General features: G+C 42.8%; 1 protein-coding gene across 2 annotated transcripts in view; it reads left to right on the top strand.

Annotated features, from left to right (window-relative positions):
• Positions 1-14903, top strand: part of WDR70 (WD repeat domain 70) — a 276981-nt gene that overhangs the window by 84377 nt on the left and 177701 nt on the right. For both annotated transcript variants that reach the window (XM_075066919.1, XM_075066921.1), the window contains exon 7: positions 3347-3480. In XM_075066919.1, the coding sequence (XP_074923020.1) occupies positions 3347-3480 (134 nt within the window). The remainder of the gene's footprint in view (positions 1-3346; positions 3481-14903) is intronic.

Here is a 14903-nt window from a genome sequence, read left to right on the forward strand (position 1 = left end):
GGGAGGGGAGGAAGCATTACATTCTGTGTGACTTGCCTATTGTCCCCAGGCGGGGAACAGGCTACGGGGAAAGAGAGAAAAAAATCAATTCTGTTTCTTGTGTTTGGAGTGTTTTTCTCTAGTTCTGCCTACGAGACAAGGAGGGGTGAATCTCCTTAGTGTGTTAGCTGTGACTAGGCGATTTGACAGCAAGCCTCGAGGAGTAAATAGCTCTCTTGGTTTTGCATTCACGGAGTTAATATTAGCATCGCCCAGCTCACCCACCAAAAGGAAAGGGGAAGCTGGGGGATGAGACCAGAGAGACCCAGGGGCTCTGGTCTGGAGGGGTCCCCCAAGGAAAGTTTGGGAACCGAGGTGCGGCCAAAACCCTGGAAAACTTCGGCTGGTTGGCAGCGATATCAAATCCAGCTTGGGTTAAGCTGGGAGGTTGCACAGTAACCACCCCGATTTTAAGCACAGGTCCAGATCTGGGACAGACGTTTACCACACCATTATATTGGCCAGACGAGGTCTCGAGCTTAGGCTCTCATTGGTGACCCACCATTTATACTGTGTTCACAAGACAAGGTGCCATTGGCCACACTCGGCTTTCCTCCCTAAAGTGGTATCGGCCTTTCTATCAACCAGGATATCTTCCTTACAGTGCTTCTTCTGAAGCCACACTCATCACGACAGGAACAAAATGTACTCCCTAGACGTCCGCTAGAGCACTCACATTTATATCGAGCGGACAAAACCTTTCGTAAACGCCCCCATGTTCATCCCATGGCAGACAGATGAAGGCCTACTCTGTCTCGTCCCAGAGGAATCTCCACTTGGGTGACGGCGTGCATCCGTTCTTGTTATGGACTGGTGATTTCCCTTGAGCCACCTCACCGCCATTCTACCAGGGCTCAGACTTCATCTGCTGCCTTCCTGTCATGTACCCATCCAAGATAAATGTCACACAGCTTACCTGATCCTCACCCACACCTTTGCCTCAGATACACTCTGTCAACAGTCCAGAGGATGACGCGCATTTGGATCAGCATTTAGCATTCTCGACATCTCACTCCGGACCCCACTGCCGTAGTAAATCTTGGGAGTGCCTTAATCTGGAATCGATATGAGCAAGCACTCGAAGAAGAAAAGACAGTTACTCACCTTTGAACTGGGTTCTTCAAGAGTGTTTAGCTCATATCCATGCAGACCCACCCTCCTTCCCCTCTTGTTGGAGTAGCCGGCAAGAAGGAACTGAAGGGCCATTGGGTCGGCAGGGGTATATATCCGGTGCCATGGCTGCGCCACTCTAGGGGGCAACCCGGACGACCCACCGAGTGTTGCTAGGGTAAAAATCTTCCGACGAACATGCACGCGGCGCACGCACACCTAATTGGAATGGCTATGAGCAACACATCTCGAAGAACAACAGTTACAAAGGTGAGTAACTGTCTTTTCCTCTTGACCGTAAAGCTTCTAGTGCTTCTACTAAAATTTTCAGATTTTCTTCATTGAGGCCCTGTCCTTCGTCCCATTCCTGAAACCTTCTGCTTGGCTGCTGAACAGCAGGCATTACTAGAATATGTTGATCTCTACCCTTCTGGAAACATGTTTCCAATAGGCACTACTCTGCTGTATGGAAATGATACGGCCATTAACCCTGTGTCTCACTTCTTCAGAGTTCACCCTTAAGCACCGGCAAGAGCTCTTGGATGCCAGAAAACAATCTAAATTAATCTCTATCTTGCACTTAGATTTTCCTTAGGGTAGTTAGGTTACAGAATCTTCCCAAGGTCTTCCAGTGCTCTTTCTGAAGTCTAAAACTTGTTCTTCAAGCCCCCATGGCTCATCTCCTTAAGTCACTTTATTTCCTCTTGCTGAGGGGTAGTCTTCCTGGTGGCAAAAAGCCTTCTGATCTGGGTACTTTACTGATTATGTATTTGAGGAAGAAAAGGTAATCCATGGCATAGCCCAGAACTTTTTTCTCAATGCTAATGCCATCTACGCTGGGTCAAAATTCCTTCATTCTACCTTAACCTGAAGCACCTGAAAGAAATGAAATGGAGGTACTTTGGACCTAACACATGGAATTTCACCTCTTACTTGCTAATTTCCATTCTTAGGGGAACCCTGTCCAACCCTAACCCCCTCAAATTGGATTTAATTTATAGTAACCCAATTTTTTCATCACTTCTCAGATTTCGTATTTCTTCAGTTTACTGAGTTAGCTGTTCATACCTTTATAGGAGACCTTATTCTGGAGAGTTGAGATCGTGGACAAGGCTTAACGGCTTACTTGGCTGACAGTTTTGCTTCTACCACAATGTCAGTTCATTTCCTCTCACTAAGGATTTTAGACAGACTTTCTGTGAGAATAAAAATTAGGGGGTCATAGGTAACATTTTTCTTTTTCTTTCTTTGTTTGAAAACACAATTTATTGCATTTAAGACACTTAGAGGAAGAAAATATTACCTAAGTAGTCCTTTTCCATAGAAGCAATTTCTATAGTTGCGGCAAATTCACTACTATTGATGCCACAATTTATGATTGTGAAGGGAGGGAGTATGATCCATGTGATTGCCTGTGGAAGGGGAGATATCCATGAGACACTCTCTATTAATGTCCTCCATATTATGACAAGTTTGACAACTCTTGGGGTGTAATTATTCAATTACACATTAATTGCAGTTTTAAACATCTGTCATAATTTTGTAGACTATTTCCTTAAAATGAAATGCTGCATTTCACTGAAACTTGAGGGCAATAATTTATACTGAGGTGTTAGAAATTTTGTTTTGTGTTCATTTTGTAAGTGTTTTAATCACAGCAATGAACTATTGATTTTGCTACTAGCATGATACCTTTCCAGTACATTTTCAAGTATATGCATCATCTGTTCTTAATAATGCTTTTTAAATTAGCTCTCTACAGTTTTCATTGTCATTTGCTGAGTATCTTACTAGAAATATTAGTATTCCTGGTATAGGTAATGGAAATTACATTTCTTCAGTAAGAGAAATGAAAACAACTGCATTCAGAAATAAAATAGTTTGCCCCAAACAAATGGAAATAAAATTAAAAATATTTTGTTAATTAACTTTTCTTCCTGCAATGATGCCATCAGCAGGGGTGATTTTTATTTCCCTGTACATAATTCAGACTTCACACAAGAGGTGATAGAAAAATGGAACACTGCATGGCTGACATGTGGAAGGAACAAATTAAGGCAGTGGCTATGAAATATGTCTGTGTGAGACTAGTGCCATTCTGTGCACTGGTTGCAGTTTAAAAAAAGAGTACAAAGAGGAAGATCAGACTACCCCTGAATTATCTTCATTTAATTGTTTTTGGTCTGTCTGTCTGTAGGTATCTGCTTTGGGTTTGGATCCTTCAGGTGCCCGTTTGGTAACTGGAGGGTATGACTATGATGTTCGGCTTTGGGACTTCGCTGGAATGGATGCATCTCTTCAAGCTTTTCGATCACTTCAGCCTTGTGAATGGTATGTTTTGAGACTATCTTTCTGACTTAACAACCCCTGTATTACAGCTTCTAGCTACAATACACTGTAAGTTGCAAGATGATTCTGTTGGAAAGGTTTTACTATCCCCTAATATTTCTGCATTAGACAAAATGTGGATAGAGATAGTTACATGCTGCCTGTATTTCACACTTTGTTTGAAAGACATGCATATTTTCTCTTGAGCTGACTCAGCAAACTGTACTATTCAGATATTTAGCACAGCAAACATAGGTATCAAATAAGCTAATTACAGGATAAATCTCTCAAGACAAATGCAAATGTAGTTTGTTTATTATATGTAGCAGGTTGATAGAATGTGCCGTCCCCCATCCCTCCTACTCGTAGAATGCTAGCTAATAAAGAAAGAAAACGATTGATGGTAGTCTCATGTAGGGACTCTAATAGGAATAGGGCTTCTATATTACTAGTATTTTTTTTTTTGAGGAGAGCATCATCAGAGCCTTCAGCCCCAAAACCCGAGTCCTGCAAGCGCAAGTCAGCTGCCCTGGGCCAGCCATAGGTTCTTTTTCAAGTGCTTGTTCATGTCAATTCCAGTCAGGTGTGTGTGTGCGCATGCTGCGTGCACAACAGCCAGAAGATTTTTCTCCTAGTAGTATCTGTAGGGTCGGCCTGGGTACTTCCTGTAGTTGTGCCTTCATGGGGTCCAGTACAGGGCCCAGCTGACCACCCCGTAGTTCCTTCTACTGCCAGTGATGACTAGTTGGAACTTCCGTCGCTCTTGCTTCTGCAAGCACCTTTAGCAGTGACCCGTCATGATTTGTATATAGTTAGTTAGTTTTTCATAATGGTAGTATTAGTAGTTGTTTCTCTAAGTTTCTGTTGCAGGGGTGCCCTCCCCTTCCCCCAGTTTCTCCCCCAACACCAGGGCATGCTTTGGTCCCTGGGGTTCAAATCTTGTGAAGACTGCAGCAAACTTATGCCGAAGCGCGACCTGCACACTTCTTGCTCGAAGTGCCTTGGCGAGAGTCACCAAAAGAACGAGTGCCACATTTGTAAAGGGTTTCGGCTGAGGACCCTTAAGGATCGTGAGCAGAGACTCAAAATTATCCTCATGGAGGCATCCCTCCACCTACAGTCCGACCTTGGGTTGGCGGCGCATGTGCCGAGCGTCTCCTCTTCGATGCACAGTGCACTGGTGCCAAGAAAGGAAGGCAAGGTCTCCTGGCACTGACATGGCACCAAACATACTAAACCAACCTAATATCCTTCTCTGACAGGGTTACTGGCCTAGTGGATAATGGGAATGCAGTAGAAGGTGATACATCTTGATTTTAGTGAGGCTTTTGACAGAGTGCAACATGACATTCTCATAAATAATCTAGGGAAATGTGATCTACATGAATTTACTACAAGATGGGTGCACAACTGGTTGAAAAACCAAACTCGAAGAGTAGTTCTCAATGATTTACTGTTATCTTGGGAGGGTGTATCTAGTGGGATCCCATAGAAGCCTGTTCTGGGTCTGATAATGTTCAGCGTTTTCATTAATGACTTGGGTAATGTGTATGCTTGTAAAATGTGCAGACAACACCAAGCTGAGAGGGGTTGCAAGCACTTTGGAGGACAGAATTAAAATTCAAAATAATCTTGATAAACTGGGGAATTGGTCTGAAATCAATGATGAAATTCTTTAAAGACTAGGGCAAAGTACTTCACTTAGGAAGATAAAAACCAAATGCGCAAGGACAAAATGAGGAGTAACTTGCTAAGCAGTAGTACTGCTGAAAAGGATCTGGAGGTTATAGAGGATCACAAATTAAATAGACTGCATTAACACGAGTGTCATATGTAATACACGGAAGGTAATTGTTCTTTTCTTTTCAGCACTAGTGAGGCCTCAGCGGGACTGTTGTGTCTGGTTTGGGGTGCCACATTTTAAGGAAGATGTGGATAAACTGGGGAGAGTCTAGAGGAGAGGAACAGAAATAATGAGGTTTAGAAAATCTGACCTATGAGGAAAGGTGTCATGAACAGGGGGAAGGGTAGCAACCTTTATGCTATTGCATGCATAAAGGTTGCTACTCTTCTTTCAGGGTCCCCCCCACACTCTGAACTCTGGGGTACAGATGTGGGGACCCACATGAAAGACCCCTTAAGATTATATTCTACCAGCTTAGGTTAAAACTTCCCCAAGGCACGAATTCCTTTCTTTGTCCTTGGACGGTATTGCTGCCACCATCAAGTGATTTACACAAAAATTCCAGGAAAGGTCACTTGGAATCGCTATTTTCCCAAAATATCCCCCCAAGCTCTTTCACCCACTTTCCTCGGGAGGCTTGAGAATAATATACCAACTAATTGCCTTAGCAATGTGAGCACAGACCAGACCCGACCGTTTGTCTTCAGGACACTAAAATCAATCAGGTTCTTAAAAGAAGAACTTTATTTATAAAGAAAAAAATAAAAGAATCACACCAGCAAAATCGAGATGGAAGGTGACTTTACAGGCTAGTAAAAAGATTTAAAACACAGAGGATTCCCCTCTGGCTCAGCTTCACAGTTACAAAAAGAGGAATAAAACTACCTCTGTAGCATAGTAAAATTCACAAGACAAAACAAAAGATAACCAAATGCAATTTCTGTGGTTTTAGATGGATTATTCCAGGTATATTTTCAGGAGATATTGTACCTGTTTGGCTTCTCCCTCTGTCTGGAGAGGGACCAGCAAAAGAGAACAACAAAAGTATCTTCTTTCCTCATTGGTCCTTCTGGTCAGGTCCAGCTAGGTTATTTGAACTGCTTAGCCCCTTACAGGTAAGGCAATCCAGTACAGTTGCCAAGGAAGGATTTTATGCTACTGCATACGTAAAGGTTGCTACCCTTCCCCCTATTCATCACAAAAGGTTAAGAAAACTGGGCATATTTAGTCTTGAGAAAACAGGATTTAGAGTGGGCCTGATAAGTCTTTAAATATACTAAGGGTTGTTATAAAGAAGATGACCGTGATCAATTGTTCTCCACGTCCACTGAAGGTAGGACAAGAAGTAATTGGCTTAAACTGCATCAAGGGTTAGATTAGATATTAAGAAAAACTTTCTAGCTATAAGAATAGTAAAGTACTGGAATAGGTTACTGAGTCTATGTCTATACTACAGAGTTAAGGCGCGCAAGTTATTCTGACGATCATAAACCACTATAATTACATTGCTTGTACATGATCACACAATGCTCCTTTTGTTAGTAAAGCGCGTCCACAGTTGATTCTTTAGCATTGACAGTGAGAGCAGTGCACTGTGGGTACTCCACTGTGCTACTCACCATCTTCTGCAGCTAGGAGTAGTGAAAAGCCGGAGTAGATTACAGGACATCGTAGGGGTGGGCTAAACATCCTATGATGCAGTTTTTTCTGTCCCATCATTCCATGGGCTCCCAAATGTGTTTCACATCCTTTTCCAATGTCCCGTTTACTTTGTGCTTGCCATCTCTGCCTGAAAGGATGGATCCTGGACTGCTCTCTACTGTTGCGGTCACTGTTATGAACACATCACGGCTGGTTATGCAATATATCATGAGCTCCCAGTCTGAAGAGGAATCTGAGGTGCCTAATATGTGTGCCATAGAAAGAAACAATTCCAGATTACTTCTGGCATTGACAGAGCAGCTGCACATGGTGGACCGTCTCTATTGGGCTCAGCGAACGAGCACTGAGTGGTGGGGTTATTATGTAGGTCTGGGATGACGAGCAGTGGCTGCAGAACTTTTGGATGTGAAGCCGACTTCCTGCAACTGTGTGCAGAGTTTGTCCCAGTGCTGTGGTGCAAGGACACCAAAATGAGAGCTGCTCTCTTGGTGAAGAAGTGCATGGCAATCGCTGTGTAGAAGAAGGTGGCAATTGCAGACTGCTACCAGTCGATCTTAAATCAGTTTGGAGCTGGGAAGTCCACCGTTGGGGTTGCATTCACACAAGTGTGCAGGGCCATTAATCACATCCTGCTATGAAAGACTGCGACTCTGGGAAATGTGCTTGAAATAGTGGATGGCTTTGCAGTGGGGAGATAGATGACACACACATCCCAATTTTGGTGATGGACCATCTTGCTGTGGAGTACAGCAATAAAAAGGGGTACCTCTCTATGCTATTGCAGGCACTTGTGGATTGCCTGGGTCGTTTCACTGATATCAACACAGGGTGGTCAGGGAAGGTGCAGGATGCCCACATCTGCAGGAACATTGGCCTGTATACAAAGTTGCATGCAGGAACTTTCTTTCCAGACCAGAAGATTCCAATAGGGGATAGCTCATGAAGGCTTACACAGGAAACCTGAACAGCAGCATAAAGCAATTCAATAGTAGGCTGACCCAGGTGCAGAATGACCATGGAATGTGCCTTTGGCAGATTAAAAGTGCATGAATGCTGCCTTTGTGGCAGGTTAGACCTAAATGAGAAAAATATTCCCATGGCCATAGCAGCCTTCTGTGCGCTGCATAATACTTGTAAGGCTGAGCATGAAAAGTTTCTCCAAGGGTGGAACATGAAGGCCGATAGCCTGCTGCTGATTTTGAGCAGCTAGATATCAGGGCTATTAGAGGGTCACAATGTGGGGCTGTTCGAATCAGGGAGGCTTTGAGGAACCATTTTGACAATGAGCTCCAGTAATGTGTCTTCCTCTAAAGCATTCTGCCATGCTTAACTTACCACCTTGCATGAAAATTTTGATTGATTGATTCCCGACCATGATTTGTAGTCTGCAAATATGCCAGTTGCCACTGTGTATTAATTCCAGCAGCAGCCACTGTGTATAGGAGACAAATAAAGATTAATAATTAATAATTATCTTTAACAGTTTTTTTATTAAATAGCAATAAACAACACACAGAAAACACTTGGCTGAAAGGGAGATAACTCTGAAGGGACCCTTCCCAAAGGAGGCTCTCATAGGTGAATGTAACTCCAACTATTACTCTGGAAGCTGTCTGAAATGGTGGAGTGAACAGGGTACTGCAACATGCTGGGAATGTGCAAGGAGTGTTTGGGAGGAGTATGGGGAAGGAATGGCAAGCAGTTCTTTATGGGATGCAGGAGGGGCGAGCATGCATGTGTTCTGCTTGTAGCACGATTAGGGTCTTCAGTATCTCCGTTTGCTCTTCCATCACTTTTAGCATCTGCTCCTGGCCCACCAAAATTTGCTCCTGGCTGTCTATTTTAAAATTTTCATTGACTCTCTCTCCACACCTTGTGTGCTTGCTCTGCAGCAGCAGAGGTTTGGAGCACCTCCCAAAACATGTCCTCTTTTCTTCTCGGTCATTACCTTATCTGGCGGAGGCGCTCCGCCAGTGTGTAGGGGGTTCCCCTGAAGGCCACATCTGCAGAAGAATAAGAAACAATAAACAGAAGCATGATTTTAGTGCACTCAGAGCATCGAATCATAATAGTAAAATACACCTCTTTCTCAGTGTCCCCTGGCAAGTGCACAGGTTGATGGATGCTCTAAACATGGTGAGTTCATCCTGGGGAAGCTGGAGCATTCAAGATGAGGCAAAAGTTCTTGTGTAGTTTTTTTGTTTTTGTTTTTTTTAAAGGGATTACTGCAAGTGACTGGGGGACAATATTTAATTCTGCCACTATTTTCCACAGGCAGGGATCTAGTATAGAATCTAGTATCTCACTCCTGAGGGTAAGCAAGAATGGAAGAGTTTATCTCTTCAGACTGGGTCCCTATTCTGCTTTCCCATGTGCCGCTTTGATGCCTGCACAAGTGATTGCTAATTGGTTTGGAAAAGTTTCTTACAATGGGGGAAGGAACAAAGCAGCTCTGCCAAGAACCTTCGGCAGAGGATTGGCGAGTATCTCGAGGAAAGTTTCCTAGAGATTTCTCTGGAAGATTCCTATGAAATCTTGATGTATATTAACACACTGTTCCGTCCCACTGTGTAGCTGCACAGGGGAATCTGAAGCACACGCAAACAGTTGATCTTACACATTTCTATCCTTTCACCCACTTCTAGCATACAACAAAGCAAAGGACAGCTCTACCTCGTGTACACTTACCAGAGCTCTCCTCTGCTGCATCATGTGCACCACAGACAGAGTGCTTGAACTGGGTCATACCCTCTGGGGTTGAGAAGAGGTCCTGGCTTGCCACAGTACCAGACAAGCCTTTTGCCTATCCTATCTCATTCTCCACTTCCTTGCCCACCACTTCATCCTTGGGGTTCAGTCTGGTGGCTGCTGTCTCCGGCCCCCTCCTGCAAAGTTTCCATGAGGCGCTTGGTGTCCAACTCCTTATAGAAACTGCAGGTCTTCGGCATAGTCCCAGAGAGATGGTTTGACTCTCTTGCCTTCTGGTACACCTATCTCAGCTCCTTTATCTTAAGACAGCACCGTACTGCACCATGTCCCATTTGTAGCCCTTATCCATCGTGCCACAAGAAATCTGACCATAGGTATCAAAGTTCCTACGGCTGGAGCAGAGGTGGGACTGCACAGTCTTCTCTCCCCACAGATCCAACAACTCTGATGTGCTCCAAGTGGGAGAGCATTTGCTGCGAGGAGTGCCATGGTTAGCAGGGAGGATGCAATGTGAGTGCTCTATACTGAGCAAACAGGAAATGGAATTTAAAAAATTCCCCGTCCTTTAAAGGAGATGGGGCAGATGCCTGTATACCTGGGTGCAGGGCAGCAGAATTCAAAGTGCTGACCCAGACCGGTCAGGATGGGCATTGTGGGATACCTTCTGGAGGTCACTTACAGTGACCAAATCAAGCGCAGTGTCTACACTTACACTTTGTTGATCCAACTTTGCCGCAAAAAGCTTTACACCGCTCATTAGCTTGGTGGCAAAGCTGAAGAGTTTTGTCAGTGGAAGGAGCGTTATAGTGTGTACACCTCTGCTGCTTTGTTGATGAAAGCTGACTTTTGTTAACAAAACTCTGTAGTGCAGGCAAGGTCTGAGGGAGGTTGTGGAATCCCCATCATTGGACAAACACCTGTCAGGGATAGTCCAGGTCTGTGTGATCCTGCATCAGTGTCGGGAGGTGGGGGACTAGGTGACCTCTCAAATGTCCTTTCAAATTTTACATTTCTTTGATTTTATGATTAATCAGTGGTCAAAGGTAAGGAAAAGTCTGTTCAGAAAAACTCGGTCTACAATGGCAGGAAAACCATATTCATACTTTTCTGGGGAAAATTATGTTTCAGCATAGTTCATTGGAAAGGCACAAGCACTATTTCTCTGTCCTCCATAGTCAGGACCAACTAATAAAACACTGACATTCCTTACTTCTGCAATACAGCTAGTCCAGAAGGAAGAAAGTTCAAAGTTAATACTACTTTATAATAATGACATGAGATTTAAATCTTCCGTTCAGGGTGGATTTGATTGTTTAAATCACTAGTCAGGAAGTTTTAATTTATGGATTTAATTTCATGGATTTCTGCATAAAAGTGCATTCTTGTTGGTTGTTATAACCTTAGTACATATTCTTCACAACTCAGAGATAGATGTAGGTTTAATTTTTAGAAGGTACACGCTACACATTTTTTAAGTAATTTATTTTGAAAACTTTTTCAGATTAGTTTTACAGCTATATCAGAAAATGAATGATTGTTTGGTTATTTCATTTACCAAAGGTATTTGAAGCAGATACTTATGAAGTCATTGGGAGGTGAACTGTCTCCAATTTAACAGGTTAATCATTAATATTTGGAGGGGAATGTCACCAGACAGACATTTAAATTGTTTTATTTAACTAAAACAACGTTATGTACTATGAATTTTTTTCTTCAATAAAAAACTTATAATATTTTAACAAAACAAGCATATGAAGTTTTGAATTTAGTTAAACATGAGAAACTTAAAAAATATTGGCTTCTGCAGCTAATTCAGTCATCATCACCTTCATTTTCCAGTTTATTCATAATCTGGAAAAGAAAAATAAGCTTTCCTGCTTTTTCGGGTCCCAAATGATTTCTCAGTTCGGAATTAATTAGTCCAAAGGAAGAAAATACTCTTTCTACCCCAGCAGAAGAAGCTACTGCTGTTAAAAGTGAGATTATCACTTGAACAGCCTCTGAATCCAAGTGCTTAAGTGACTTCCATCAGTTCACTGGTGTGACTTTCTTTAAAACATCATCAGCAAACATATATTTCTTGAGTGGTTCACTCTTAGCTCTGAAGTTTAGTATAGTTGGTTTTGGCTGTGACAGTGCCATCTATTTTTTCCATGATTTTGTTCACAAATTGTCATCAGATTAGGCCAGTTCTTGATATAGTGCTCAAAACAGTCCACTACTGAGTTCTATCAGATGTCTCGTGGGAGAATTAGCTTGGTTCCTCCCACTTTTTTCAGAGCAGCTGCTGCAAAGTGAAAAGCATGAGGAGTACTTGTGGCACCTGAGAGACTAACAAATTTATTTAGGCATAAGCTTTCGAGGGCTAAAACCCACTTCATCGGATGCATGCAGTGGAAAATATAGTAGGAAAATATATATACACAGAACATGGAAAAAATGGGCATTGCCATACCAACTGTAATGAGACTAATCAATTAAAGTGGGCTATTATCAGCAGGAGAAAAAAAAACTTGTAATGATGATCAGGATGGCCCATTTCCAACAGTTGACAAGAAGGTGTGAGTAACAGTAGGAGAAAAATAGCCTGGGGAAATAGTTTTACTTTGTGTAATGACCCATCTATTCCAGTCTTTATTCAAGCCTAATTTAATGGTGTCCAGTTTGCAAATTAATTCCAATTCAGCAGTTTTAATTAATTACCCACTTGGGAAATGGCTTTGTCAGAAAAAAAAATGAGTTCAGGCATTGTGCATTCTGTCAAAAACCAGAGCTTTGTCTGAGATCAGCACATGTCTTCTATTTGAAATTCCTTGGGTGGTTGTTCCTTATATGCTCTCTTCATCCCTGAAGCACATATCAAATAAGAATGTTTATAGAAAAATCTTCCTTTTTTTTATGTAGTCTTTCAAGATTCATTTTCCTGGAGCTATATTTTTGGTTTCTAGTGGTTTATAACCCAAACAATTGAGTTTAAAAAAAAAAATCCTGAATCTTGGGAAAGGATTCTTAAGTCCTCCCTTTTGGCATCTTCAGTTTAGAGTGCAAGAAGAATGATACTGTCCCTTGAGTCTAGCACAAAGATGATAGCAATATATATATATATATGTATGTCTTAGGCCCTTAAGTGCTGAAAGAATCCTCAGATATGTAGGTGCTTGGAATAACTTTAGATCCTTAAATCTGTTTGTTCATGTAAAATCTAGTTATATCCTCTTGTATTCTACAATAAAAAAAATCTTCAGTTGTTTGCAAAGATTTTTCTAGAACTCAAATACTATTTCATCCCTGTCAAGGTAGGGAGAATTTTTCCAGTGCTTCCTCTGAGCCTTCTAGGTTTTAGCCTCCATTCTCTTTTCCTGGTAAAGCATCCATTTATGCTCTTGAGGATCAAATCTTTCAGATGTAGCCTCTACTGAACTCTGGAAGTTCTCTGATTAAAGTTGTCTTACAAGTCCAAGTAGACTCTACAAGGTGAGTTGTTGAGATCTTGTTTGTTTAATTCCAAGATCTGACTCTCTTGGCCATAGCAAGGATGAAGTTTTTGGAAGCAGGATGTAATTAATCTGGACTAGAATTTGGCCAGGATGCCCAGGTTCACATTCCAGATCTTGGACAATGTGCTCTGGTGTCATAGGTCCTTAGCTATACCCAGTCTTGGTACTTGGGTTTTCCCCTCTCCTTGAAGGTTTTCTTATGTTTCTTTTGCTCCTTTGCCAACCATCTAGAAACTAAAAAGGAAAAAAAAATATTTCAGGGCTCTCCCTTTTCATTCTTCTCAAGGAGAAGATAGTTTCCTGACTAAGGGAAATATTCTTCAGGCTGGTTGTCTGATAAGCAGTCAGATGTCAATGATATAAGTAAAGAGGGAGATGGTTTTTCCTCTCTTCCCTCATCTCTTATCTCAGAAATAAAGTCAATTTTTATTTTCTTCATCAGTGTGGAATTGAGAACTTTTTAGATATTGCTTGTTTGGTTACAGACTGTTATGATTATTATTGTCTATATTACAGTAACATCTAGAGGTTTTGGTATTATGGATCCATTATTCTAGGCACTGAATGAATACATAGTAAGATAGTACCATCCCTGAAGAATTTACAGATTAAGTATAGAAGATAGAAAAAGAATGAGGGAAAGGATTTGTTCTCATTTTACAAATAAGTGCTTTTGAAAATGTTACCCTTAATCTTTGTGTCTATCCCATTTTCAAAAGTGACTTAGGAGCCTAAATATTTAAGTCAGTGTAATGGTCCTCACTCGAGGTCTGGTTGGGGAGCATGGCCTAGTGGTCACGGCCACAACCCCTGACTGCCAAGGGGGTTCTGGGGAGGGGAACCTGGGCCCTTCCACTCCCCTGGCTCTGACCCAGGGCCCTTTGGGCTACCAGTAGTCTGGCAACCAAGGCTGCTTAAGGCTGTCCTCTCTGGGCCTCTTCCTCTCATCCCATCCCCCCAGATGTCAGCTCAGTCCAAGGCCTTCCCCGGTGAGGAAATCCAAACCAAAAGAAGTAAGAGGGAGTTACTAATGTCCAAGGTCCATAGGATACTTCCCTCTCTGGTATGAGTCCTCCCTTCCCTCAAGTAGGGCCCCTTTGGGCAGCTGTGTCAGAGTCTTTAGGCTTCCCTCTGCTGTGGGCTGCAGGTCTGCTCCCTTCCAGCTCTGCCACCCAAATGAGCTAATTCCTTGCCTTTTAATTCCTCCATTAGAAGGAGCATTTGCTGGAGGTCTGGTGGGGCGGGGCTGGCCGAGTCCAAAATAATCCTTTAACCCCTTGTTGCCCATTGTGGGGTTTGTAGACCCGATCAGTCACTTAAAGTAAGATTTTCAAAAGTGCCCAAGTGACTTGGCAAAGGTCACACAAAAAGTCTGTGATGTATCTGGGAATTAAACCCTGATCTTTATGACCCCAGTTTCCCTACCTGGACAATTGGCTCATCGAGGGCCTCTCCCAGGCACAGGTGGAGGCTCAGGTGGTCTTTATCATACAGACCTTCCTTGAGCTCGGCCTCCTGCTGAATGAGGCCAAGTCTACCCTGTCTCCCGTCCAGTGGATGGAGTTCATAGGGGCAGTTCTGGATTTGATGCAAGCCAGAGCGTATCTACCGGAGTCCAGGTTTCAGTCCGTGTCTGACATCATTCTCAGTCTCTGGCATTTCCCAACTACCACAGCAAGGAACTGCCTCAAGTTGCTGGGGCATATGGCTGTCGTAGCTTCCTACTCAGATTTGAACCTTAGCGTTCATAACCTGAGAAGCTAGCATGAACTCCTCTACGCTTAATTACCAGCTCAGATCTGATAGGCTGCCACCAGCCAAGAATTTCCAGTGTCTTGGCTCACTCGGGTCTCCCCAAAACCTTCCCTGGGGGA

This window comes from Chelonoidis abingdonii, chromosome 6 (assembly GCF_003597395.2).
Source record: "Chelonoidis abingdonii isolate Lonesome George chromosome 6, CheloAbing_2.0, whole genome shotgun sequence".
In the NCBI taxonomy this organism is placed as follows: domain Eukaryota; kingdom Metazoa; phylum Chordata; order Testudines; family Testudinidae; genus Chelonoidis; species Chelonoidis abingdonii.